Genomic DNA, 27,974 nt, shown 5'->3' on the forward strand with positions numbered 1-27,974 from the left:
ATAAATGAGATGCTGAGAACTGTGAGAATTAGAACACTTGATAATGTTGGTACCTCTCACTTGCCCAACGCTTCGGGGTCCCTCTGTTTGTTCCGTGGAGAAACAAATGTGTGGGTCATTTACCTCAGAGGTACACGTTCCAATGGAAGAGGGTTGCTCACTGACCTGGTTGTGCCCTGGGTGCTTCTATTCCGTGTGTGTGTGTGTGTGTGTGTGTGTGTGTGTGTGTGTTCCTAGCTCTCCATGGTGCTGGTCTGAGAAGAACGTACTTTAGTTTATATAGAACCCTTTTTGCAGCATTGATGATGAACCTCGTTGCTGTTCCTGGGCAGGAATAAGCCCTGAGCTACTTAAATGGCTGCTTTTGCCTATGTGGTGTCATAACGTGTCCACCCTGGCTGTCCGTCCGTCCAGCAGCTCATTGCTTGCTCTATAGCATCTGTTGACTGAAAAGCCTGTCTCTGTGAAGGTGAACGATGGACCTTAACCAGACTGAAATCCAGACATACATAGGATCTGTGTTAATCTCCGTCAACCCTTTCAAGCAGATGCCGTATTTTGGAGAGAAGGAAATTGAAATGTACCAAGGAGCGGTAAGTTACGTACTCCATATGTTGCTGCAGTGTTCAGGGATTTTGTCATTTATATGTCGTTTTTCCATGAAGTTATCAGTACATTTGCATTTTCTTATGGATTATTTATTGGGGGAGGTCAAGTAAATGACCTTGTTTTTTTTGTTTTTTTTTGTTTTTTTTTTTTTAAATTTTCGAGACAGGGTTTCTCTGTGTAGCTTTGGAGCCTGTCCTGGAACTCACTCTGTAGACCAGGCTGGCCTCGAACTCACAGAGATCCGCCTGCCTCTGCCTCCCAAGTGCTGGGGTTAAAGGTGTGCACCAGCACTGCCTACCTGATTTTTTAATTTTAATTGGATACTGATCTTCAGCGTGGAACTCAAGGGGGTATAGACTAACGTGGGGCTAATTTACATAGAGAATTAGTTAATTTACATAGAGAATTAGTTAATTTACATAGAGAATTAGTTAATTTACATAGAGAATTAGTTAAGTGGGTTGCATTGCACAGAGTCTGCAGTGGTCTTCTGGCTTCCACGTGTGCTCCAAAGTTATCAGTAATGAAAAGAAGCACAGGAGGAGCTGAGGGCATAGGTCATGGGCTTGAGGACCTGAGGAGCTGGGGAGATAGGTCGTGGGCTTGAGGACCCGAGTTCGCGCCCTGGAATCCAGGTGAAGATGCAGCACATAGTAGTGTGTGCTTGTAAACTCAGTGCTGAGGAGGTGCAGATAGGACAGCCCCTGGGGTTCGCTGTCCAGTCCAGCCTAGTGATCTATTTCTCTCTCTCTCTCTCTCTCTCTCTCTCTCTCTCTCTCTCTCTCTCTCTCTCTCTCTCCCTCTCTCACACACACACACACATACACACACATACACACACACTTAGAAGAAGAGTCAGCCAGGCAGTGGTGGCACACTGTAGGAGGCAAAGGCAGGTGAATCTCTGTGAGTTCGAGACCAGCCTGGTCTTCAGAGACCTAGGACCACCAGGGCTTTACAATGAAATCCTGTCTCGAAAAACAAAACCAAAAAGGAAAATCAGTCATAGGTAAAAATCAATGAGATGCTGGGAACTTTGAGAATTAGAACCCTTGAAGCTTTGACTCTGGCTTGAAAATGCATCTTGCATTACTTCATTTACTAAAGTGGCTGCTTTCTGTCCACACCCACTCCACAGTCACTTCATCTGTGGGTTAGAAGTATAACCAGCAATTCTTCCCAACGTGTCTCATTCTGTAGCTCATCCCACCGCTTAGCCCTAGACTCTGCATCTTCTTCCTTCCCTTCTTCAGAGCAGAAACACAAGAGCCATTATTAATCCCGGCCCTGGAAGCCGAACAAAAGAACACATAAATCCAGTTGAAGTGGAAGGCATTTACCCAGTGCAAGTGCGTACCCCATTGTTGCCGGATAAACGCTGCTGGTAGCTGGAGCTCAAGGAGGCTGCCACGGGAGACCTTTGATAATGCCGCCTCTATCAGGGGCCGGCACAAGGACAACACTGTCAGCCTAGGTCCGCATCTGCCCTGGCACTCCAGTCCACAATCCTGGGGCAGCTGGCATGGAGCTGGCCTGACACCCCCACCCCCACCAGTAACAGCAAGGCTCCAACACGAAGAGCTGAGATACACACACACATATAACACACACACACACACATGGACACACTCAAGCACAGACCTGTGTTTCTTTCAGAGTTCTCTGGAGAGTTACTGTGTGCCAGCCCCCTTCTATGCTGTTTATCTTTTTAAGAGTTCTCTGTATAGAAATGTTATAATTTAAAGGAAAAAAATCTTTATTTTCATTGCTCTTGGTAACACTGTTATACAAATAGTTTTTACTGAGTGTTAAGCACTGTGTGTGCTTGCAACAATGCTAGACCCGTCCATGTGAGCACTGTATCGCATTATCTACCCTGTTTCACAGAGGAGGGAACGGTTGCACAGGGGAGCAGTCTATGGAGCCAGCAGATAAACTCACATCGTAACGGCTTTGGGGTCTCGATTGAGAGATAGGACATCAGAGGAGGTGGCTACTCAGTACTCTGTAGGCACCGAGGTGGGAGGCTGCATGAAAGTGTAGATGGGAAGGAAACCAGCAGAGTGTATCGGGCTTCAGAGATGGGGCTGAGGCCTAGATGACAGAATGACTGCCTCTTCTGCACAAAGTGCTGGATTCCACCCCCAACACTGAATAAACCCGGCCTGGTACAGTGTAGTTCAAAGTCACCCTCAGCCACATAGGAAGATGGAGGCAAGCCTGAGATTCATGAGACCCTGTCTGGAGATGGGAGGAGTACAAGTGACCCTCAAGAGCCAAGGGTAGAGCTTCTATTAAAGAGCTTAGGATCCTTAATGGGAAAGGCTTGTGTCTTAGTCAGGGTTACTATTGCTTTGTATTGTATGGTGAACACTGTGACCAAAAGCAAGTTGGGGAGGAAAGGGTTATTTGGCTTACACTTCCACATTATAACCCATTACTGAAGGAAGTCAGGACAAGAACTCAAACAGACTTGGAATCTGAAGGCAGGAGCTGGTGCAGAGGCCATGGAAGAGTGCTGCTTTCTGGCTTGCTCCCCTCTGGCTTACTCAGCCTGCTTTCCTATAAAACCTAGGAACTACCAGCCCAGGGGTGACCCCACTCACAATGGGCTGGGCCCTCCCACTTCAGTCGCTAATAAAGAAAATGCCCTACAGGCTTGCCCACACCCCAGCCTATGGAGGCATTTTCTCAACTGGGCTCCTCTCGGGCGCTTCTCACCGGGGCCAGGTTGATGTGAGACCAGCCAGCACAGATTGTCTCTCGTTTCCCTCCACGAGGCAGCGTTCTCGCCACTCCCCTCCTTCCAGTCTGCACCCTCTGTTCTTCCATACAACGTTCCGCTTGTCTGTTTTCCCAGAGGTTACACACCGTTCTGATTAGTAATCTGTAGAGAAGACGCCCATCTAAGACCGTGTCTGCGGTTCCAGCAGGCCTCCCCTGTCACCATGAAGACAGGCTTAACATACACCTTGAGCCCTGTTAGGAGTTCTGCATTCCCGAGAAGAGCCTCCGGCTCTTGCTAGGTGGTTCCCTATGGGGAGGGGACACTGGGTCTGGGACTTTGCTTACAGACAGTGTCTCCCCTCTCCCCTCCATCCCCCTTTGCCACTGAGGTCTTTAGAGCTTGGCAGTATGCAGCGATTTCTCAGGCAGCACCCTTTCCTTCAAGTCCATCCCTGTGTAAGAAAATTTAAGGATGGTTTAAGCAAATCATTCCTTATGTTTTTGTATGGATTTAGCTTCTAAAATCACCATCCTGCTTATCTCCCTCACCTTGTGAGACCCTCGAGACGAGACGGTGTGTCACCCTGGACTCAGCTTTTCTCCTCTCCTGCACCACATGAAACGTTTTTATTTCTGTTTGCTTTAAAAATATTTTCGCACATTTGTCTGTTTATTTGTGTGCACCGTGGTGTGCCTGTGGATTCCAGAGAACAACTTGCAGGAGGAAGTTCTTTCCTTCTTCCTCATGGGTCCCAAAGACAGAACTCAAGTCAACAGTCTTAGTGGCAAAGGCCTTTATCTGCTGAGCCCCTCACCAGCCCTGTTTTTTTGAGATTGAGTCTCATGTAGCCCATGCTGGGCCTTGAGCTCACTAAGTAACCAATAATGACTACGGTCCTCCTGTTTCACCTCTTAAATTCTCTTAAATTCTGGGATTACAGCTGTATGCCACCGTGGAAGCTCTGTTAATTTTTGAGGGATTGGTGAAAGCAGGTACCTAGCAGCTGAATACACGGGGCTGGAGTCAGCTGACAGAATGACTGTTAGGCATGGGGCATTTTCCAATTTAATTTTGTTTTATGTGTGCGAGCATCTGCCTGCATGTATGTCTGGGCACCGCCATGTGCATGCAGTGCCTGAAGAGGCCAGAGAGGGCATCAGATGTCCTGAAACTGGAGTTACACGTGGTTGCGAGCCACCATGTGGGTGCTGAAAATCGAACCTGGGTCCTCTGGAAGAGTAGCCAGTGTTCTTAACCACTGAGTCATCTCTCCAGTCTCTAGTTTTAAATCTGTACGTAACTAAAGACTCTTTCGCACACCCAGGAGACTCTGTTACTGTAGTGTGTCACCTCCAGCCCTCCCCTTGAGAAAGGAAACAAACGAGTCAAACCAGTTCCTCCTCGTGAGGAACCACACCTCTTGCCATCTTCTTGGAAAACGTACAAGTTTTCCTCCTTCTCCATAGAAATACCCCTCAGTCCCCAGTGAGATCCAAGGATAGCAACTTGCCTCACAGAGAAGAAAAATACTGTCGGCATTTAGAATTCTTGTCAAAGTGAGACCCAGGGACTTGGCAGACCCTTTTCTGAGCGTGGCCAAAGGTCTCCAGAATTGGAAGCAGAATGTCCTTGCAGAGGCTTGCCTGGGTGGAAGGGTGGTGTACCTGGTCGTGTCTGAGGGCTGAGTCACAGGCATGCCTCTGGAGGAGTCCTTCCAAACCCCACCTTCGCTTCCCTAGAGTGTAATAGGCCATAACCTAGAATACTCTTATGAATCACGGAGTCTTGAAACCTTTGCCTGTAAACACCGAACGCTGGAGCTGTGTGCCATGGCGTCACTGATCAGTCCACACAAAGAAACTCACTGTGGTTTTGTTTTGGTTTCTGTTTTGCTCTTCTAGGCGCAGTATGAGAACCCGCCTCATATCTATGCCCTCGCTGACAGTATGTACAGAAACATGATCATTGACAGAGAGAACCAGTGTGTCATCATCAGGTAGGAGGAAGACCCAGGGCAGCGAGCCTTTGGCTGTCACGGCAGCCCTGATGTGCGAGAGGGCTCAACATGACTGAGGAGCCAGCAGGTGCTGCTTGATTATGTTGTAGTTGTCCCTTGTCCACTTTCAGTGGAGGAACTCATGAGGCCCCACCTCACAGTTAATGGTTGTGGGGGGGGGCATTTTCTTCAATGGTGTAGCCCCTGGCAAGTTGCTATGTTCCTGCCGATCTATAACTGTAATGGAACTTGCCCTGTCACTGAAAAGAAAAGAAATGAATGAATGAATGAATGAATGAATGAATGATGTGAAAATACAAGGAGAACTGACTGGGGTTAGGAGTAACATTAGCAGAGTGAGAGTGTGTGCTGGCTGGTTTGTACCAATTCAACAAGCTTGAGTCACCTAGGAAGAGGGAATTTCAGTGGAGAAATTGTCTCCGCTAAACCCGTCTGCAGGCAGGTCTGGAAGCATCTTCTTAGTTGGTAATGGATGTGGGAGGGCCCAGCCCATTGGGGGTGGTACTGCCCCTGAGCAGGTGCCCAAGACCATAGAAGAAAGCAAGCTGAAGCCGGGCAGTGGTGGCACACACCTTCAGCCCCAGCACTTGGGAGGCAGAGGCAAATAAATCTCTGTGGTTTTGAGACCAGCCTGGCCTACAGAGTGAGTTCCAGGACAGGCTCCAAGGCTACACTCTGTCTGGAGGGCGGGGGAGGAGCTGAGCAAGCCACTAGCTGTGTTCCTCCTGGGGGGGGGGGAGGGGGACTCTGCTTCAGTTCCTGTCTCCGTGTTCCTGCCCCAGCTGTACAGTGTTTTAGTGCAGTAACAGAAAGCCAGTGAGGACAGAGACGAGAGAGGGTAATGAAGGTGAATATGATGGAGGCAGGTGGATCTCTGTGAGTTCAAGGCCAACCTGGTCTACAGAGTGAGTTCCAGGACAGCCAAAACTTCACAGAGAAACCCTGTCTCGAAAAATTAAAAAAAAAAAAAAAAAAGCTTTCTGCTTCTATGGGGTTGTTGTTAGCCCTCAGTTGTTCAAGGCATTGAGACTTTAGGATGCATGGTGACAGGCAGGTTGTTCAAGATAAATGACGTCATCCTTGTGTGTCTGGGTGACAGTCACATGGAAGTCCCTGTACCTGTAAGTTGGAGACCCTTTCCATCTAAGCAGAACAGTCCTTTCCAGGCTCCTCTTCCTTCCCTGAGCAATGAAGTGGTTCAGGTCTGAGTGTGTGTGTGCATGTGTGTGTGTGCGCACGCATGCATTTGTGCATGTGTGTGTGCGTGTGTACATGTGCGTGTTTGCATCGAAGTTTTTAGGGTATTAGTAGCAAATGCCAGCTTAAGTCTTTTCCCCTTCACAATCCATGTAACCACCAACTGTCCCCAAATGGTGCCCGGCTTTGATTGCTTTAGAATTCATTTGCTGTCGTGAACACTTTCTGCGTTAGAAAGTGAAGCATCCACATTCCTGTTACTTAAAAGTTAATGGTTTTGTGAGGCGGCGGTGGCGCGCGCCTTTGGTCCCAGCACTCGGGACAGAGGCACGAATCTCAATGAGTTTCAGATCAGCCTGGTCTTAAAGCTAGTTCTAGGATAGCTAGGACTGTTACACAGAGAAACCCTAACCCGAAAAACCAAAAAATAAAAAAAGTTAGTAATTTTGTTCAAAAACTTAACTTACATGTTTGTATTTATCCCTTTTGTGTATATCTGAGTTTTAAAATGTATTTTATTTTTTGAGACAGTTTCATGTAGTCCAGCATGACTTCAGACTCAATATGTGGTCAGGGCTAACATAGAACTTCTGATCCTCCTGCCTCAACCTCCCAGTGCTGGCTGGCATTACACCAGGTTTTGAAATGCTGGAGTTGGAACCCACACTCATGCCAGGCAAACCCTCCAGCCGAGCCGCACCCCAGCCCGTGAAACATTTTTGAAAGAGCTACTCATGATGGCGTTCACAAACATACACAAAATTAGACGTAATGTGGTATATTCCCACGTATTCCTCCTGTCTGTCTGGTTGTCAGTATGTGACTATCCTTATTTACCTTTCCTCTCAGCCCCTTTGCTTATCTAAACAAATCCTAGAGAGCAAACATGTTCGTTTATCAATAGTTAGTCTATAACTTTAACAGAAAATTGTGTGTGTGTGTGTGTGTGTGTTGCATACATAGAGGTCAGAGGACAATTTGTGAGAGTCAGTTCTCTCCTTCCACTGTGTGGGTGCTGATGCTGGAATTTAGGTCATCAAGCTTGGCAGCACCTGTCCATCTTGACCCACTGAGGCATCTCTTCTTTTTTTTTTTTTTTCCCCCAGTGATGGTTCTGGAGATGGAATTCAGGCCCTTGTCGCATGTATTTTACTGATTGATCCCTTTTCCCAGCTCAAGATAATCCTTACCAAACCTTAAAAATAAATCCTTTCTGGTGCTTGGATGTCCAAGACTTTAGGTCTGGCTCCCGACATTGCTGCACAAATGAAAAAGGAATCCTTTTAGTATTTGATCTGCTCCACACTCCAGTGCCGGGACTGAGTTACACACTTTTTTCAGCAGCTGGCTTGTTTGCATTAGAAGCCAAACAAAGCGCACGCATCATCGCCCCTGGTTGCTATGTCTCCTAGTCGCTGAGTTGTCTCCTTCATTCTGGTTTCCTTGGCATTCACTGTGATGACGTGATGCCTACCGCCATCTCGTTATTTCCTGTTGTCACAGTCACTTGTCTCCTTACTGTGACAAAACACCTGACAATAGCCATTTACCGTTGTCATTTGGAGATCATTTTCATTGTGACCATAATAGTCATGTGTCTGTTTTGATTTGGGGGTTTACTATGGCTCACACTTTGCGGGTACAGTCCGTCATGAACTCAAGAGCATGTGGTGGCTGTTCACACCGCGTCTGCAGTAGGGAAAGAGGGAGACGAATTCTGGTGTTCAGCATGGTTTCTCCTTTTTATTCAGTCCAAGACCCCAGCCCTTGGTGCACCCACATTCAGGGTGGGTCTTTCTGCCTCAATTACCCCAGTCTAGAGCCTTCTTCACAGGCACGGCCAGAGTTTGTTTCCCGACTGACTCCAGGTCCCATCAAGTTGACAGTTGATGTTAATGCCTACACGTGGAAATTGATAGCATGTCTCGAAGCATGGCCAGATGCAGATTCATTGTTTGCAAAGACATCTGCTCTGCCGTGAACTGCATTCCTGTTGTCTCTCTCTATACGATGTTCAGAATGTCAAGAGACCCACCCGTTTTCGATTCTCATTTTCACGACCATTGCTTAATTAAAGTTATTTTCTCATTCTGTTATTCCTTTCATGTGTTATAGTTGAACTTTTTATTTCATCTTAAAATATAATCTTTATGGGAAAACTAGATAAAATGCCTACTCATTGTCGTTTCTCCTCACTTTTCAAAGTAATGAGTTGTTGCCCTGGCAACCTCTGAAGGTAGCCTGTATTTATTTTCAGTATCACTTCTAACTGGTGAATTTAAAATAGCTCCCCTGTTTACACTGCCGTTATTCCTTTGGTGTCTCAGATAATCTCCCTTCTCCCTTGTCTTGGCCTCCATGTCCTCTGACACATCTCAAGTCCTCTTGGATCATTTCTTTGTTGTTGCAAATGGTCCAAGTTCATCTTGTTCGTGTCCAGGAGTAAGGCCTGGAATTGGCCCTTTCTCCAAGGGGTCCTTGTTTCGTGGACTGGGACAGGATTGTTTAGACACCACTGTGCTGGGTACCAGTTGTCAGCGCTTCTGGTCTCCGCAGTGGATAATGCCAAGGGAGTTGAGGGTTTTTTTTTTGGTTTCTCTGTAGCTTTGGTGCCTGTCCCGGAACTAGCTCTTGTAGACCAGGCTGGCCTCGAACTCCCAGAGATCCGCCTGCCTCTGCCTCCCGAGTGCTGGGATTAAAGGCGTGCGCCACCACCACCCGGCTGGGATTTGAGTTTTTAAGAAAACAGTGAGGCATGCGTTCATCCTGCCATCTCTAGCTTATCTTTAAGACTACAGAGAGTAGTCTGCTTTCATTTATTATTGCTATTATTACTATTTTGAATGTATGTTTGTGCTCCATGTGTGTGCAGATTGTAGAGTTTTAAAATATCTTTGATTTTTATATTTATAACCTGTATCTCTTCTACTAAAAAATCTTGGTCTTTGATGACATAAACATAATTATTTACTTTATACTGTGTGCATTATATATGTGTGTGTATGAATATATATACATACACATATGTATTTAAAATAAATAATACCAATATTATTATAATGCCAAATTAATACAAATTAATAGCAATACTGAATTCATTTTAAAATTTCTTTTTGTTCTTTTGGTCCATGTGTCCAATATTTACATTCAAAATATTAGGTAAATATAAATTATATATATGTAAGTAAAGAGTTATTTTTTATTTTATGTATATGAATATTTTGCCTGAATGTATGTCTGTGTGTTGTATGTGTGTCCAGGGCCCATGGAAGCCAGAAGAGCGCATTGGATCCCCTGGGACTGGAGCTATAGACAGTTCTGAGAGACCATACGGGTCCTGGGAATAGACACTGGGTCATCTGCAAGAGCAGCCAGCACACCTAACTGCTGAGCCATCTCTCCAGCCCCCAAATATTGTATTTTAAAAGTCAGCTATATTAGTATTTTTCTATGCCATTCATGTGTCAAAGTGTTCTACCAATACGGTTATTTGCACTCTTAATTTTCAGGGTTTAAAGTTGTAAATATTACTATTGTTGACTTATTTTGTTTTTTCAAGGAAGGGTCTTGCTGAGTAGCCTATGCTGGTCCCAATCTCCCAGTCCCCCTGCCTCTGCTCCTGAGTGCTGGGATTACAGCTGCATGCCATCACACCTGACTTAAGATCTGAGAATTTAGTTTCTTCCCACCCTCTAAAACACTTACATGGTACAAAATGAAAAAGAAAAGCAAGACAACAGAAGCATTTTGAGGTAAATGCAGGTTCCTGGGGCTTCAGGATGAAGAGAGACTCAATGACATTTACCCATGTGTCTGGAGAAAAAATAAAGTCATTGTATTGCACATCTCTGCGACCATTATCCCAGCCAGAGAACTAGCGATGCTCATTCTCCAGGGTGTCTGAAGCCCCGCAGCCCGCGCTCAGTCTCTCAGTTGTCAATAGCTTGCTCTTTCCTGGTGGTTTATGCAAATTGAGGGAAGATAGTTGTATTTTTTATGAAGCCTGAATTTGCTTTTGTGTTGCCACAGTTCCCCTATGCCCGGCTTTTATTTATCTTCCCGCCCCCCACCCCGCCATGACATTGGCTTTCGGGTTCATTTTGCTCCTACTGACTGCTGGCGACGTGGCCTTGCATGTGTCAAGCATGCTTCTCCATTTGTGTTCTGCCTCCAGAGCCCCGTGCCATAGACCCCTTCAGTTCTACTAAATCTTCTAGGTTTGTGTGACTGGTTCCTCATGTTCTTGCTGCATTCGCTCCTTCAAGTGATTCTTCCAGAAGTCGCAAGTTAGATGCAGATGGTAGATGAGGTGCAGGCTAAACCGTTTCAGGGGATGCACAGAGAAGGATTTTGCCTGAGTAACAGGAAATGCTTTTGTATGACAGTATTTTGAAGTCATGGAGAGGAGGGGGTGTTTTCTTCATTGCATTTAATGTGAGAGTTCAGTATGAGTTTTCTGGTTCTTGCCTTCCTTCTCCTTTCTCGTTCTGCCCTTCTTCTGGATGTTTCCTGGGAAGGAAGGGTTTGTTACTCAAGAGCTTGCAACTGCACCAGTTCCTGTTTCTTCCTCACTTCTGCCATCTTGATTCACATGCTCCAGTGTAGAACCAGAGACCGTTCATAAGACCTATCTTTGCAGCCATTTGGATGAGGTACACTTCTAATTTAGGTGATGATAAAACAGGGAGGCAAAACTAAGGCTAAGGATCCCGGCCCCTGACAAGACAGCCCTCCCTTCTGTCTGGCCGGAGTCAGTTCTCAAGTTATCAGGTCCAAACATTCATAGGAACCACTCTTTGGGGCTGGAGACATATGTTAAGAATATTGACTACTCTTCTAGAGGACCTGGGTTCAATTCTCAGTACCCACATGGCAGCTCACACCTGTATGTTACTCCAGGTCCAGGGGATCTGACACCCTCACCCAGACATACATACAGGCAAAACACCAATGCACATAAAATAAAAAATAGATTCACTTATAAAAAAGAACCACTCTTGGTGCCTATGATTACAGCTTGATTATAGCGACAGAATACAAAACTGCACGAAAGAGTCAGCATATGAGGTGGCAGAGGTCCAGGTGTGGGAGGGGCTTCCAGTCATGGGACGTGTACACACAGAGGCATGGATGGTGTGGTCCCCTCCAAAGGGGATGTGTGACAATCAGCGCTATTTGCTTGAGTCTCTTAAGGTCTAGAGTTTTTATCCAGGCACCTACAGAGGGCTCAGTCGGGGCCTTTAACCTCTTCTTCCTCTGGAGGGCAGAGGTTCTGTTATATGGCACAAATCTCTTTAGACACTTTGGTGGCCTCAGCCTCCAGGCAAACAAAGACGGACCTAAGAGGGAAGATGTTGTAAGGGCCTTGACTTCATTCCCCCAGTTACAGAGGCCAATGCCCGACCTCCCCTGAGTTTGTTCTTTGGTGTGTGGGTTCCTTCACTTTCCGACAGCTCTTCAACCTGGCAGGCTCACCAGCTCCCTGAACCTCAGCAGCTCACGGAGCTCCTCTCTTGGCCCTCAGTTTTTTCTCCTGATAGTGAACTGCTGGAGCTGACAACTTCTAAGATTCCTTGGCTTCGAAATTCTTTATTCCAAGTCAGGCATGCTAAGCTAGCAGCTTCCCAGTTGACTAGCCCCCCCACCCCCACCCCAGTTCTGATCTTGATGAAGTAAAGATACAACCAGACCGTTCTGCATCCTCTTTGCTTTGTTGTTCCTGGGTTTGTGTGGGGCCCGAGCTCTGACATCCATTCCTTTTTTATTTCTCTGGGGTCTTTTTCTACACGGTAACCACATGGCTTTTGTATAGTAGCATATAATTAGTCGGCTGGTTGGTGGAGTCCTCTGTAGATGGCAGGCTGGGTAGCCTTCAGGTAAGGTACTATCCTGAAGCTATCTGCACAGGGTCAGGAAATCCCAAAAGGTCATTCACAGAGATAATAATACCCTTTCTTAGTGGAGAGAAGATGAGCTCTTTAGGGATCCACAGACCTAGTACTGGGATGGGGAACTGAGCTGAGCTGGCATGGCAGCTGTGTGACATTCAATAAACCCGAGAAGGGACACAGGGACCAGCAAGCTAGTGTGGGCTCCAGGCAGCTCCAGGTAGGTTCACGTCACTGAGAGTCGTGAGCAACTGAAGGTTTGGGAGTCACCCCCAAGCCTGGCCACCAAGCAGTCAATGTCTGTTTAGCTCATTATCCGTTCTCCAGAATCCATATCTGGATCTGTGTGTTAGAACGTATCTGGGGTGGGGTTTTTTTCCATATGTCAGAGACAGTTATGCAAACCTTTTAGGTCAACTCTGGTGTGGTTTAAAATGGGAAGAACCAGGAAGTTTCTGATGCATTTCCTATCATTGGTGTGTCACCAGACAAGCTCTTGGCAATATGTCCACACGCGGTTCTGAAGCCCCTGCCCCCTAACCTCTGTGGGGACATATTAGACCTCAGAGAAGATTTCTGTGGCGCATTTACTGCTGACAAGAACAAACATGAATTCCTGTCGCTTTGGGTCTCCCGGGCCTGTGCGACCTTGGCATAATTCAGAACTGAGATACCACATGCTTTGTTAGAGTTTGTTAGAGTTTCATTTTTCAAAAATATTTTTGAAGTATTTGCTTCCTGCAGAGTAGGGTGTCTGTCTTGAATGAATTCATTAACATCTGGCAAGGTTTCCATATTTGTCTGCCCATTTGTTTATTTGTTCGACATAAGGCATCATGTAGACATGAGGTCTCACATAGCCCAGCCTGGCTCTGAACCCACTGTGAAGGCTAGGATGTTGACCTTGAACTCCTGATGCGCGGCCTCCACCTCCTGAGTGCTTAGATTACAGGCAAGTGCCATCATCGAGCCTGGTTTACATGGTGCTGGCACCAAAGCCAGGGCACTGTGCATTTTGGGAAAGCTTTCTGTCACCTCAGTTATAGACCTGGCGACCCCTGTTTTAAACTTGTTTGTTTGGTGTCCATGTCAGAGGGGGAAGGGAGTGCATGCATACATGTGGTGTGCAGAGGACAGCTGTCAGGAGTCAGGTCCCTCCTTCCACCACGTGGGTCCCCAGGGATCAAACTCAGGTCTTCAGGATTGGCAGCAGGTGCCCCTACCCCACTAAGCCATTTCACCAGCCGTCCTCCTCCCTGCCTTTAAAAAGAATCAGTAAAGATAGAGCAGGCTTGGTGGCACCTGCCTTTAATTCCAGCCCCCCAGAGGCAGAGGCAGGCAGATCTTTGTGACAGCCTAGCCTGGTCTGCATAGCTAGTTCCAGGTCAGGCTGGGCTACCTAGTGAAATCCTGTTTCCAAGACAAATCGAGGAATTGCCGAAGACATATTTTGAAGGGGTTTGCAGACGGGCTGACTATGAGCAGTAGAGGGGGAGCTAGCTGCCAGTACTGGACCCGGGGTTATCGACCTACCTGCATGAAAAGACGCGTCGTCTTTGGCTTCCCTAACGCTCGCAGTGCTAGAGTAGAAAACAGCAGCGAGAACGCCTCTCGTGTGTGGCTGTGTCTGCTCCGCTCTTGGCTCCTGCATCATTGGCCGCTTCGTCTCCTGTTCTCAAGCTGCCTTCCTGTCTTTGATGTGTTTCAAGAGCCTTTTATTAGCATCACGGGGACCCTTCGCATGGCTCCCCTGGGTTTCCGATGGCCCACGCAATGTCTTGTTTATTCCGGCAACCTCAGCCTTTGAGGCTCACTGTCTCTGATGCGCCCTGCCAGCCTTTGTGGATTGAAAGAGGAGAGACCCGCATCTAGGCAGCACCCCCAACGTACCTAAGAGCTCTTGTGGTCCTGAAGATTCCTTGAGTTGAGGAAGGCTGGCAACTTAGCATTATCTCAATCATACTGACATTTCTTTTACATGTATGTGAATGCACATGTGTTCATATAAATATGTAGGCCAGAGGGCAACCTCGAGTGTCATTCCTCGGGCGCTGTCCCCCTTGTCTTTTTGAGACAAGGTCTTTCACTGGTCTGGAACTCAACAAGTAGGCTAGACTGACTGGCCCATGACCCTGTTTCTACCTCCCTCCCCAGCCCTGGAATGTGGCACGTGCCATTAAGCCCAGCTTTTTAGTTTTGTCTTGTGATTTTTTTCTGTAGGCTCTAGGGCTGGAATTCAGGTCCTTGTGCTTGCAAGGCACACACTTTATTAACTGAGTCATCTTCTCAGCCCTAACGATACAGTTTTTAATCTTCTTGGCAACGTGGCCAACTAGTAATTATGTCCGTCTTTGACAGCTCAGGAAACTGGGTGTTAGGTAAAGAAACATGTGAGGTGTCTTGTATTTGGAGTGTGGCCACACTGTGATCCAAGCCTGTAGGCAGGACTGCTTGTTTGTTTCCGGCCTCCCAGACCTGAAATGATCACACAGAAACTCTATTAATTACAATACTGTTTAGCCAATAGCTTAAGCAAATTTCTAGCTAGCTCTTACATCTTAAATTAACCCATTTCTATTATTTTGTATTTCACCATGATGTTCGTGGTTTAGTGGTAAGGTTCCTGGGGCATCTGTCTCCTTCAAAGGCTACATGGCATCTCTCTGACTCTGCCTGCTCTCTGTGTACGTCTGTGTTTGGATTTTCCGCCTGGCTTTCCTCTGTTAAGCCATTGACCAAAAGTAGCTTCTTTATTAACCAATGGCAATAAAACATTTTCATAGCATACAGAGGGCAATCCCACATCACAAGCCAGGGCCACCTGCCCCCAGGAGTCCACCTTTCTCTGCTACTGTGAACTAGCCTGTGTTAGTTTAGCTGGTATATAACTGTTGCAGCCCAGCATGACTTGAAAAGATCGCTGAGATGACACTGGGCATGGACTCTGTTTTGCTCTGCTTCGGGTGCATGACTTGTGAAGCCTTAGTTGCTGCATTTAAGATTGGAGACTGCTGGGAGCTGGAAAGATGGCTCAGCAATTAAAAAGTACTGGCAGCTCTTACAGAGGACCCAAGTTCAAGTCCTAGAACCCACATGACAGCTCACTGTAATTCAGTTCCAGGGATTCTAACAACCTCTTCTGGCCTCTTAGGGCACCAGGCACACACATGGTACATACATATATTCCAGTACTCATAAAATAAAATAAAAACAAATTTTAACAAAAAAATCGAAAGCAGACACTGTAAAGTTAGACGAATATAAGAAAGGTTAATAAAGAATTAAATATCCCTCTAAGCTGTTCAAGAATGGTTTGGAATATCCTCTAGTAACATCAAAGGGAATTTTATATATATAGCAAGGAGCCAACTTTGGATTTAAATTATCTTCAGACTAAACATCAGGCCTTTCCTGTTTATTGGGCTGATCAAGGTGAGCCTTGCTGCTGAGCTGCTTTCTGGGCAGAGTTGACAGTGCTGACTGCCCGATAGCATTAATTCCATAGGTGTTTGGGACTGGGGAGTAGCAGCTATTGTCTTAGTAACACTTTGCTCGGCGTGCTACCGTGTTTTCCCACACTGTCTGCTCAGGATACAGTCGGACTATACTTCAGTATTTTAATGCAATAGAACATATTTGAGGGTTGATATTTTAGTGTGATTTCAGGGTCTGGGCGAGGATCCTTCTCTCCTCAGCCCCAGACTGAGAGAGATGTCAGTCTTAGGCCCCAGGGGCTTTCAGGAAAGGAGTCTGAATGGAGTCGTTGGAGAGAGCTGTTCAGAACCTTCTTTGATGTGGTTTCCCATTCTTGCAAAGTTGTCTGTGCAGGCTGCTATTTGTTCCATCTGGGCCTAAGATAGTATTTTTAGCAGATTTGCTTAAATGGATGCATACCAGTAAGGACTCAAGAGCTGTTAACATTTGACCATGCTGAGGAGGTGGCTCAGTGGGTAAAAGGCCTGTGGAGCAAACAGGGACACAAGTTTAAGTCCCCAACACCCACATAAAAAGATGCGCATGGCCATACACATCTGTAACCTTAACAATGGGCATGGGGATCAGGCAGACCATGGAGCTCAGTGACCCTCTCAATTCAATGAGATCGCATTCAATGAGAGACTAAGAACAAGGAGGAAGCAACAGAGGAAGACACCTGATGTCAGCTTCTGCCTTCCATTTGCACACACGTATCTGTAGAAACACATACATATGTGTATACATACACACACAAACACGTACAGCGTACACACACATGCTTCTTGGCTAACGTTTCCTATCTCAATGAGAAATAAATATTTGCCATTTGTTTTAGAAATGTTTTTCTCATACATACTCCACAAGTCCCCAAAACCCCTGTTCCCCTTATCTCACCATTGTCAATACAACTTCCGTGCTTTGAGGCCTCAGGTAGAAACTGGAGAAGTGGCTCAGGAGTCAAGAACACGTGCCAGTCTCCCAGAGGACTTGCCTTCAGTTCCCAGGACCCTACATCAAGTGGCTCACAATCAGCTCAGGGTGTCTGATGCCCTCTTCTGGTCTCCACAGTACCAGTACACATGTGGTACACACACACAAATAAAAATAAAAATATGTTATTTTAAATCTATATTTTAAGAAAAGATTCCTCAGGAGGCCATCAGCTCATCTTAGACTAGAGCCACGGCCCTTCTCATCACATCCATAAGAAGAGGGGTTTCTAACCCTGCATGCTGGGAACAAAGTAGTTACATGGTTGCTGTTCCTTATCTTTCCAAAAACCCAAACAAATACAAATGCACCTTATTTGCATTCATCCAGTTAGCTGCAAGGAAACAGCAGCCATGGAGAAAACGTACCTACTGAGAGGTTTCCAGACCCAGGATGGAGCTTCCAGTATTCAAGATGTCTGAGTCAGCACCACCTAGGAGGAAATGCCTTCACTCATGCTAGAGTCAGTGCAGGGGATTCAGGAAGCACGGTCGCTCTGTAAGCAAGAGACACCCTGACTTCTAAGAACAGTTACCATCCCCGTGAATCCAGTTAGTAACACAGCATTATAAATGGCTGTAGTTTCGATTTTTACAGCTAACACACGAACATCCTATTGTTTCCTGTTTGGGTTGGTGTTTCCTATAAAGTCTCTCTTGACTTTGATTTTGAATTACCGATCTCCAGTTGGCTGGGAACAAACTGGAGCACTAGTTAAGTGTGCCTAGTCTAGAACCTGCCCTCGTAGTCTAGAACCTGCCCTTGGAGGTCCGGGTTCTGATGGTGAGTGAAGAAGGGAACGTGGTGATGATTCAAATACTCTGGGCTCTCTGTTGGGCTGTCCGAGCTAAGGATCATTGGTGAGGTTTTTCATTTCTTGATTTTTTTTACATTTTTATTCATTGTTTGTGCACCTATGAGTGTACAAGTGTGCCATGGCAAGTGTATGGGATTCAGAAGACACTCATAGGACTCAGTTCTCTCTTCCACTGTGCCTCCCGGGGGCTGAACTCAGGTCACAAGGCTCGGCAACAAAAGCTTTTACCTGCTGAGCTCTCGTGCTAGCCCTCCTATTCCTAATAGAGGAAACTTTGTTTTTGATTTTGTTTCCTGCATTGGGAATCAAACTCAGGGCCTTTGGCATGTGTGCTGGCTAGTTTTATGTCACCTCAACACAAGCTAGAGTCCTCTGAGGAAAGAGAGCCTCAACTGAGACAATACCTCCATCAGATAAGGCTGCAAGTAAGCCTGTAGGGTGGTATTTTAATTAGTGCTTGATGGGGGAGGGCCCAGCCCATTGTGGGTGTGGCCACCCTGGGCTAGTGGTCCTAGGCTCTTTAAGAAAGCAGACTGAGCAAATCGTGGGTCAGCAAGGCCTCTGCATCAGCTCCTGACTCCAGGCTCCTGCCCTGCTTGAGTTCCTGTCCTGACTTCCTCCAGTGATGAACAATGATGTGGAAGTGTAAGCCAAATAAACCCTTTCCTCCCCACGTTGCTTTTGGTCATGTTTCACCACAGTAATAGCAACCCTGACTAGGACAGCATGTGCGGTGACACTCCCCCTACATCCCTGGCCCTTAGTTTTTGAGGCAGTCTTGCTGTGTGTCAGAGTTTGATTCTTCTGCCTCAGCCCGGGAGCTGAGATTACAGGCGCACACCACCATGCCTAGCTGCACTTGTGTTTTCTGCCCTTCTTCCCTAGAAGTCAAACAAAACAATGGAATTAGGGAAGGTTGTCTGTATGTATACACAGGCAAAACCAATCGCTCTGCTTGCTGTGAGCCGCACAGCGAGTGGTTTGGGGTTTACTGTTCAAAGTCTCACGTCTTCATGGTCCCATCACTTTAGACAGTTCTTTTCCCTCCGAGCAGGCCAGTGCAATTGTGGTTATATATATTGTAAACTTCAATAATTGGGCTGGGCGGTGGTGGCGGACGCCTTTAATCCCAGCACTCAGGAGGCAGAGGCAGGCGGATCTCTGTGAGTTCGAGGCCAGCCTGGTCTACAAAAGCTAGTTCCAGGACAGGAACCAAAAAGCTATGGAGAAACCCTGTCTCAAAAAAATCAAAAAAAAAAAAAATTATGGAACATTCCATTATTGTGCCATTATTTTGAGTAAATTGCCGGCTGTGATCAATAAAGTTTTTCTTTAAGTGCCTATGAACTGAAACCGAGAAACGAGCATTCAGATCAATGTTTAGCCAGAACTAATTATTTTAGATTGCCTAGAAAAGAAAATCACAGCTACTGAGAATGTGGATGTCCTATTTTGGGATGTGACATACTTATTTTAATAGATGAAAAGAGTTACTTTCTCCATTATAATTCTGCTCTTTTGCTTCACACAATGAGATACAGTGCTTGATCAGGTCTGGGACACAGGGTGTCTCTTGTCCAGCGGCCTAAGTTCATTCCCCAGGACCCACAAGGGCAAGGACTTCTCCCTCAAATCATTCTGACTTCTGAGCCCCACGTGTGCACCGTTGGCATGAGCACCCCCACGTGTGCACTGTTGGCATGAGCGCCCACCCCACATGTGCACCGTTGGCATGAGCACCCCCACATGTGCACCGTTGGCATGAGTGCCCCCCACATGTGCACCGTTGGCATGAGCGCTCCCCACATTGCACCGTTGGCATGAGTGCCCCCCACATTGCACCGTTGGCATGAGCACCCCCACATGTGCACCGTTGGCATGAGCGCCCCCCACATGTGCACCGTTGGCATGAGTGCCCCCCACATTGCACCGTTGGCATGAGCGCCCCCCACATTGCACCGTTGGCATGAGCGCCCCCCACATGTGCACCATTGGCATGAGCGTACCCGCCCCGCTTTTTAAAACATTTTTTATGTTTATTTATTATGTATACAATATTCTGTCTGTGTGTATGTCTGCACACCAGAAGAAGGCACCAGATCTCATTACAGGTGGTTGTGAGCCACCATGTGGTTGCTGGGAATTGAACTCAGGACCTTTGGAAGAGCAGGCAATGCTCTTAACCACTGAGCCGTCTCTCCAGCCCCCTTAGAAACATTTTTAAAGACAAAGTAATTCATATCTGGTCACACCATTAAACAAGGGCATTGCAAAAGGATAGGTAGTTAGACTTTTATGTTAGAAGTCTACTAGTTTGCTGTGTTTTTCTCTGTGGTAATTTATTCTAAGTAATTCTGAATACAAAAATCTAAGCTTACAGAAATCTGATTAGTCATCGTGATATATAAAAAGTCGAATAGGGATGTAATGAAAATGATGAATATTCATTATCATTGTGATGTGATCCTTCCTTTTTTGTGAAAAGATGTTATTTTTTTTTGGTTTTTTGAGACAGGGTTTCTCTGTGGTTTTGGAGCCTATCCTGGAACTAGCTCTTGTAGACCAGGCTGGTCTCGAACTCACAGAGATCCGCCTGCCTCTGCCTCCCGAGTGCTGGGATTAAAGGCGTGCGCCACCACCGCCCGGCTCGAAAGATGTTATTAAAAATATAAAATACACAGTTAATTTCCTATCTCATAACCAAAAAAATGTAAGTGCCAGGCAGAGTGGTAAGCTCTCCATAACCCAGGCACTGGGAGGGGGCAGGGGAAAAACAGATCCCTGAAGCTCAATAGCCAGTCAGTCCATCCAATCAGTAGTAGGACAATAAAACTATAAAAACAAAATAAGAATGCAGGCTCTAAGAGAATCGCAGGGCTTGAGAAATGGTCGAGAGTGTGTACTATTCTCGCAAGTTTAGCTCCCAGCAATCCTATTGGGTGACCCACTCTCAACTGCCCATTAACTCCAGCTCTCGTGGAATTTGATGTCCCCTTCTGGCCACCATAAACACTGCACTCGTGCATAGTCATACACAACCACACACATATAGTTAAAAATAAAATAACTATTTTTTTTAAAGGAAGAAATCACATCAGTATCAGGGCTGCATTTGTAGCTCAGTGGTACATTACTTGCCTGGCATGCATGAAGCTTGGGATTCAATGCTCAGTGCCATGAAATTTTAAAGAGAAAAGAATTGTCTAAGTGTCTGTAGACCTGCCTCGGGGGCATTTTTTTGATTGATGTGGGAGGGTCCAGGTCGTTCTAGGGCTTATAAGAAAGCAAACTGAGCAAGCTTGAGGGAGCAAGATAGTAAAAAGCCCTGCTCTATGGTCTCTGAGTTCCTGTGTCCAGGTTCCTGCATTGGTGTCCCTTGCTGATGACCAGCTAGACACCAGATAAACCCCATCCTTCCTTAATTGTGTTTTGTCATGGTGTTTTATCACAGCAACAGAGAGCAGACTAGAACCAAGGACCATCTTTTCTAGTTATCCTGCCCTTTTTTTTTACTGTATTATTTTTATATTGTTATCAACCTGTTGTAGATACATTGTTGCCATTGAGTCCTAGCTGCCTGGTCTGTACTTGTTACATAATTATCTTAATTGTTTCTGTAACATTCCACTTCCTTTTCCCAAAGTTTTTCAGTGTTTATATTATTACAGCTTATAAAGTAAGTCATAAAATAGAGGTCTATGAGGCCAACTGCAGCTGGGGCAAAATCACACACACACACAGCTGGACCGGAGATAGTTGCCAGAGGGTTCCCTGCAATTCAGGTGAGGATCCAGTGACCCTCCCAGCCTCTCCTCTGCAGGAACACTAACAGACAGGCTCTTGTAAGTGGTCACAGCTGCTCTGACCGTGGCAGCTGGGAGGATAGCGGTCTACAACTGGCCACATTTGTTGATGTCAACCAGCGTGAGTTTCATAAGACATGAGATGCACACCTCCAGTTTGTTGACTACCAAGGACAAGTCTGAGACTCTGAACTTAGAGCAAACTACAGTTTTCATACTGGGCCCTTTTCGAGATGTGGGTTGCTTTAACAAACTCTATTTTGGCAACATCAAGGCTTCACACAGAAAGATGAGACTTCTGAAGGAGTCGAGCGTGTTTTGAATTGAGGTCATTATGAATTCAGGGGGATTTTGAGGGAAGAATGGGGATTTTTGGAAAACAGACTATTAACAAAAGGCTATTGCTGTGCAGTCAGGCCACCCAGCGGAAGATAGTCTTTGTTCCTCAGGATGTGATTAATATTGCCTCATCATTTAATTTTAGTGCTTCCAAAATAAGGAAGCTTGCATTACATCAAGGCAGAGTCTGAAGCCTCAGTGCCCATTTTTGCACATATATATGTATATGTTCATATGTATAAATATTTATATATACGTTTATATATGTGTGTTTATATGCATGCATATTTATGTATATGTAAAATATAAACAAAATAACACAGCCTGAGAACAGGGTTAGAAAAGAACTATCTGAAATAACAGCTCTCCCATTGTCACCTTTCCCTGACCAAAATCTCTCCTAATATTTTGAAAAATGGGGCTTTCTCTGCTTGAAATTGAACCTTAGGCCTCATGCATCTAGTGAAACTTACCTCTGCGCTATACGCCTAGTCCTTCAAAAACCACTTTTGTAACTCTTTTGTCTTTAGAGTTAAATATGTGAGGTGAAATTGCTTCATAGCCTCCTTTCTTCCACTTACAAAAATGTGTGTGGATGTTACTTGTAATTTCTGGAAAATTCCATCCTTCTGATACTTATAGTTTCCTAATCGTGCCTTCTGTGATTAGACAATTAGAAAACTCGACTAGGGATTGAAGAGATGGCTCAGTGGTTAAGAGCACTGGCTGCTCTTCCATAGGACATGGGTTCAATTCCCAACACCCACATGGCAGCTCACAGCTGTCTCTAACTCCAGTTCCAGAGGATCCAACACACTCACACAGACATACACACAGGTCAAACACATAAAAATAAAACTAAATAAATCATTTTAAAAAGAAAAGAAAACTCATTTGCCTGCCCTGCGCATGAAGGCAATGGTAAAGGCTCAGTCTATACCACACTCGCCTGGGTCAGAGGAGTGAGCCGGTCCTGCTGGGACTCCCGTTTCTCAACTAGCATCGTGCTGGTCCCTACCCCCACCTAGTTCCTCTGTGATTTATTCATTTGTTGGCAATGTGGATGAAGGAGCTGGCAAGGACCACTTCATGGTGTTTGTCTTTCTTTCCTCAGTGGTGAAAGTGGTGCTGGGAAGACAGTAGCTGCCAAGTACATCATGAGCTATGTCTCCAGAGTGTCCGGAGGAGGCCCCAAGGTCCAGGTGAGACTGTGCTGTGGTCAGGGGCTCCATTTGTAGCCGGGCATGGTGACACACACCTTTGATCTATTCGTAGCTTTGTAAAGAAATTATTTTATAGAACGCAGCTTGGGTAACCAAGGTACATGAAATGTACAAAGATATTGTATGTTTTCATAGTGACATGTCTAATAGATAATGAGCTCTTAGAAATTAATCAAAAGGGCCGCTGTTCAAATGGAGAATAAGAGACATGAAAGGAAGTATAAGTTATTCATCAGGCATGAAAATCAGAGAAATTTTTATTAAAACTACACTAAAACTGGGGCTGTGGATCTAGCTCAACCGGTAGAATGCTCGTGTGGATGCACAAAGTCCTGAACTCTGTTCCCAGCACCACACGCATCAGGCACAAAGATGCATGTCTGCAATCCCAGCACTCAGAGCCAGAAACAGGAAGATCAGAAGTTCAAGGCAGTTCTTAACTACACAGCAAGTTCTAGGCTAGCGAGGCTAGACTGGGCTATATGAATCTTTCTCAACAAAGCAAGAAAACAAACAAGAAACCATTATCATCACTGTCATTATTATTAATAATAATTATACCTACCACATTGTCAGAACTCCTGTAGTTCATATAAACATTGCTGGTTAAAAAGAAAATGTTGGGGCACGGTCACTGTTGTTACTAATAGGAACATAAAATAGCACAGGCCAATGAGGGTGTCTCAGCAATATCTAGGAAGGTGCAGACAGGCCCTGTCTCACACAGCAGTTCTAACATGTTGTTGTTGTGTTTTGAGGTAAGATCTTACTTATTGTCAAAAACAGCCTTAAACTTCTGAAATCCCTGCCTCTACCTCTGGGGCTATAAGAATGCATCATCCTGTCCAGGTTATTTGGTGCTGGGGATGGAACCCCAGGCTTCAATTTATCAGCTGAGCTATAGCCCAAATCCCACTCTTGAGCTGGGCATGTAGCTCAGTGTTAAGCTTGTTGCAAGAGGACTTCCCTCACTTGCACAAGGCCCTAAGTTTCATCCCCAACCCTGCATAAACTACATGTGGTGGCTACACGCATGTAATCCTAGCTCTAGGGAAATGAAGCAGGCAAATGGAGGGTTCAGGGTCCTGTGGGCAGGACCAGTCTGGGCTATATGAAACCATCTTTTAAAAAGTAATAAAAGGAAGCTGGGCATTGGTAGCACACGCCTTTAATCGCAGCACTTGGGAGGCAGAGGCAGGCGGATCTCTGTGAGTTCGAAACCAGCCTGGTCTACAAAGTGAGATACAGGACAACTGGAGCTATTACACAGAGAAACACTGTATTGAAAAATATAATAATAATAATAATAATAATAATAATAAATGGAGGAGAGAAAGAATGCATGCCTAGCATGTCTGAATCAATTGTCCTGAGTTTGTTTCATCCCAGCATTGCAGCCAAAAAGAATAATAATAATAATAATAATAAATAAGGCTATATTTTTTTTAAATGGAGAAGCTTCCAGATCTTTTCTTTCTATATCTCCCAAAGAGAAACTGAGTGTCATTAAGTGGTGTAGCACATCTATCCTGCAAACAAAAGATTAAAAGGAATAATAAAGATTGACACATTACAAATTTACTTTACAAAGTAATGCAAAGTTTATATACAGCCCTGGCTTGTAAAGGAGGAGGCAGCTTAGTCTGCTAAGTCTGGAACTGACTGGATGGTGGGACCACCCAGAGTTTGCCTTGGCACTAGTGACTGCCACTCCCTGTGTGGAGTGGGATGCTCCCTCCCGAGCTTTGTGGCATTCTCTCTTCTGGGATGTTTAAGGGTACCATAGGAGGACATAGACTTGACCCATAGTCAGTTTTAGTACCTTCATCTAGTCCCGTTTGCTGTAGCCTGTGACCCAGTGGCCAAGCTGCAGACGGTTAATGTTGATTTTTCTCTTCCTGTTTTCCTTTGAGGACATTGATCCAGAACTCTTGGCTTCAAATTAGTCAGTAGCTCAAGAGCACAAGCCAGGAGACTTGTTATTTCTGGAACACATTTAACCATAGCATGTGAATAATTAGATGTACAAGGAGTGAGTCACTGTCAAAAGCCCTCCCCAGTGCCGGGTCCTATCAGCTGAAAAGCCTCATGTCTGTAATGGGTTTTGCACACTTCTAAGTCTGGCACAGGACTGGAGTGTTCACACTAAATTCTTCTCCTGTTGTTGGCCAGGAGCTGTGTCACACGATCTGGTGTTGCCCCTGACTGACCTGAGTGTGAGTCCATGCTAGATGAAGCAGTAACACCAGGGCTGCTTTAAGGGTGTCCCTTAACCACTGTGTGGGTCCTGAGGATCAGACCCAGGCTTGGCAGCAAGCTTCCTGTGAGCAGGGATTGCTTTCAAATGCAGTTTCCTGGGCCCTGCCCCAGACCTGTTAAACTTACCTCTGCATTTTAACAAGACCCCCAGGTGACTTGTGCAGATTTAGAGTGTGAGACAACACAAGATTGTGTTTCTGTGGATGTTTGGGAAGGAGAAACTGATTCCTTGCCATCTAGCTAAGTCTTGCCTCTCAGTGTTGCAAGTGGAACACTTGGGGAAGATGTGAGTGAGGAGACTTCTTCCCCACTGTGATCACCAACTGTACCCAGGAGTGCAGGAGAGGGTCACGGCAAGCAGCGTGGAAAACCAGTCCCGGATTGTGTGGGCTCTGGGCTTCTGGTGGCACCCCAGCTTTGGGATGCTGCTTCAAACTAGGAGGGGTTGGGAAACCTAGTCACATAAGTAGGATTCTGCGGCCCTGAAAGAATGCATTAATAAAATATCAATGGGAGAGGCGGCTCGGGTGGCAGAGTACTTGATTAGCACGCACAGAGCCCTGGGTTTGATCCTGAGCACCGTGTAAAACGCATGTGGTGGCACATGCCTGTAGTCTTAGCACTTGGCATGTAGAGGCAGGAGGATCTGGAGTTCAAGGTTATCTTCAGATAATATCAGGGTTGAGGCTAGCCTGAGCTACACGTCACTCTGTTTCAAAAAAAAAAAAAAAAAAAAAAAAAAACAGACAAAACAGCTAGGCATAGAAATGTACATCTTCAATCCCAGCACTCAGGAGACAGAAGCAGATCTATCTCTGTGAGTTTAAGGCCAACCTGGTCTACATAGTGAGATCCAAAGCCAACCAGGGCTTCATAGTAAAAACCTGTCTCTGTAATACAAAGCAAAACCACATTGAATTCTCCAGAACTCTCCAGGACATATGGACCGGGGTCTCTTACCTTATGATACTCAAAAAGCAGGACTTTGGGGAAAGTTGAGTTTGATATCATATGATGAGCATCCCTTATCTTCCTAACTCTCTCCTGTCCCCTGCAACAGCACGTCAAGGACATCATCCTGCAGTCTAACCCCCTCCTCGAGGCCTTTGGGAACGCCAAGACAGTGCGCAACAACAACTCGAGCCGATTCGTGAGTATCCCGGTTCCAGTCGCCGAAGTACCCCCATGTTCTGCAGACCCAGACCTGTTTGCAGAGACCTTTCCTCCCCTCTCATCCTCTCCCTACCCCACCTCCTGGATTTCTGAATCTGCTTTCTTTTGTATGCTCACTGAATGAAAAGCCCCTGGCCCCAGTGCCTCCTAACTGTGTCCCCAGGGCTAGGACAAGGTCCCCCTTGCAGTGCTGTGAATGCTTTCAATGTATCTGTCCAGAATTGTTGGCCGTAGGATAGAAATGTGACCATTCCAAAAGGCCAAAAGGTGCATTAGAAACCAGATACAGATGCCTGGAGATTTAGCATCCTCTTTCAACCTACAGCCTGTCTGGCACTCAGGCAGAGCCATCTGTAAGGCTGATGGTCGCCTGGTTTCAAGACAAGCAGTGGGTGGGACTTTCAAAGAAAAACAGTTTCTTTCTCACTTTAAAAAAAAACCTTTACTTAATTTTTTTTATTTAAGTATTTTTCTTTTGAGACAGTCTCTTACATAGCCCATGCTAGCCTTAAATTTCTTATGTTGTCTAGGAGGCCCATCTCTGCCCCCTCCCCCATGTGCTGGGATTGCAGGTGTAGTTCACCATGCTGGCGTTGGCCTTTATTCAGAAAGGAATGTCTTATTTCCAAGAGAAGTCTCCCGATGGTCTCTGGCAGTCATTGTCATTCTCCGACAGCCTTCTACAAAGCCCGGTCACGCCCCTCATTGTCTGCTATTATTCTTGCTTGTTTCATCTTTCATAGTTGGGATGTTTTATTCTGACCTTTCTAGGTAATGACAGAAGAAACACACTGCGAATGAATTTCCCACATGACCTTTTCCTCTAATTGTCATTCTTAACATGCCTTGTAAAAATAGACACTGTCAACTTTAACCCTTAGCTACCTGCCCATACTCGCCTTCCTTAGAGAGCAGGGGAAATATCATTATGACTTCCCTTGCCTTTTCCTGTTATAAGTTATTATTATTATTATTATTATTATTCTGAGAGTATAACTCAGTTAGCCTTTAGAAAGCAAGAGCCCAGCATTTATAACCATGTAACCCTAATAAAGAGAGAAGAAGGAAGTATAAATTTTTTTCTCTGTGTCTTCAAAATGACATCGAAGAGGGGAAATCTCTCTCTCTCTCTCTCTCTCTCTCTCTCTCTCTCTCTCTCTCTGTGCCATGCCTGATAGTATCAAGTGATACTCTCACTAATTATTAGGAAATGTAGGTTAAAAGCCATATGCAATTTTCTGTATCTTGGACAGGCAAGCATTATAGAGAATTTGATAATAACCAAGATCCTGTTGACTGAAGATACATTCTTCTAGAAGAACAATGTGGCAACCTGGGCACTGTGTGGTTTTCTGTCTTCCGACACAGATGGGGAGAAAATGAGTGTGTTACAAGTTCTCCTTATTTAGTCTGGCCATGGGATTAATCCTCCGAATGCAGAACTGTGTGACTGG

At 45.6% G+C, this 27,974-nt stretch overlaps 1 protein-coding gene across 1 annotated transcript in view; it reads left to right on the forward strand.

Annotated features, from left to right (window-relative positions):
* Myo1e (myosin IE) overlaps nucleotides 1–27,974 on the forward strand; it is a 191,620-nt gene that overhangs the window by 90,618 nt on the left and 73,028 nt on the right. Inside the window, exons 3-6 of the mRNA XM_057768253.1 lie at nucleotides 504–593; nucleotides 5,239–5,333; nucleotides 22,980–23,067; nucleotides 26,408–26,497. Of these exons, the coding sequence (XP_057624236.1) occupies nucleotides 504–593; nucleotides 5,239–5,333; nucleotides 22,980–23,067; nucleotides 26,408–26,497 (363 nt within the window). The remainder of the gene's footprint in view (nucleotides 1–503; nucleotides 594–5,238; nucleotides 5,334–22,979; nucleotides 23,068–26,407; nucleotides 26,498–27,974) is intronic.

Source organism: Chionomys nivalis, chromosome 4, assembly GCF_950005125.1.
Source record: "Chionomys nivalis chromosome 4, mChiNiv1.1, whole genome shotgun sequence".
Classification (NCBI taxonomy): Eukaryota; Metazoa; Chordata; class Mammalia; order Rodentia; family Cricetidae; genus Chionomys; species Chionomys nivalis.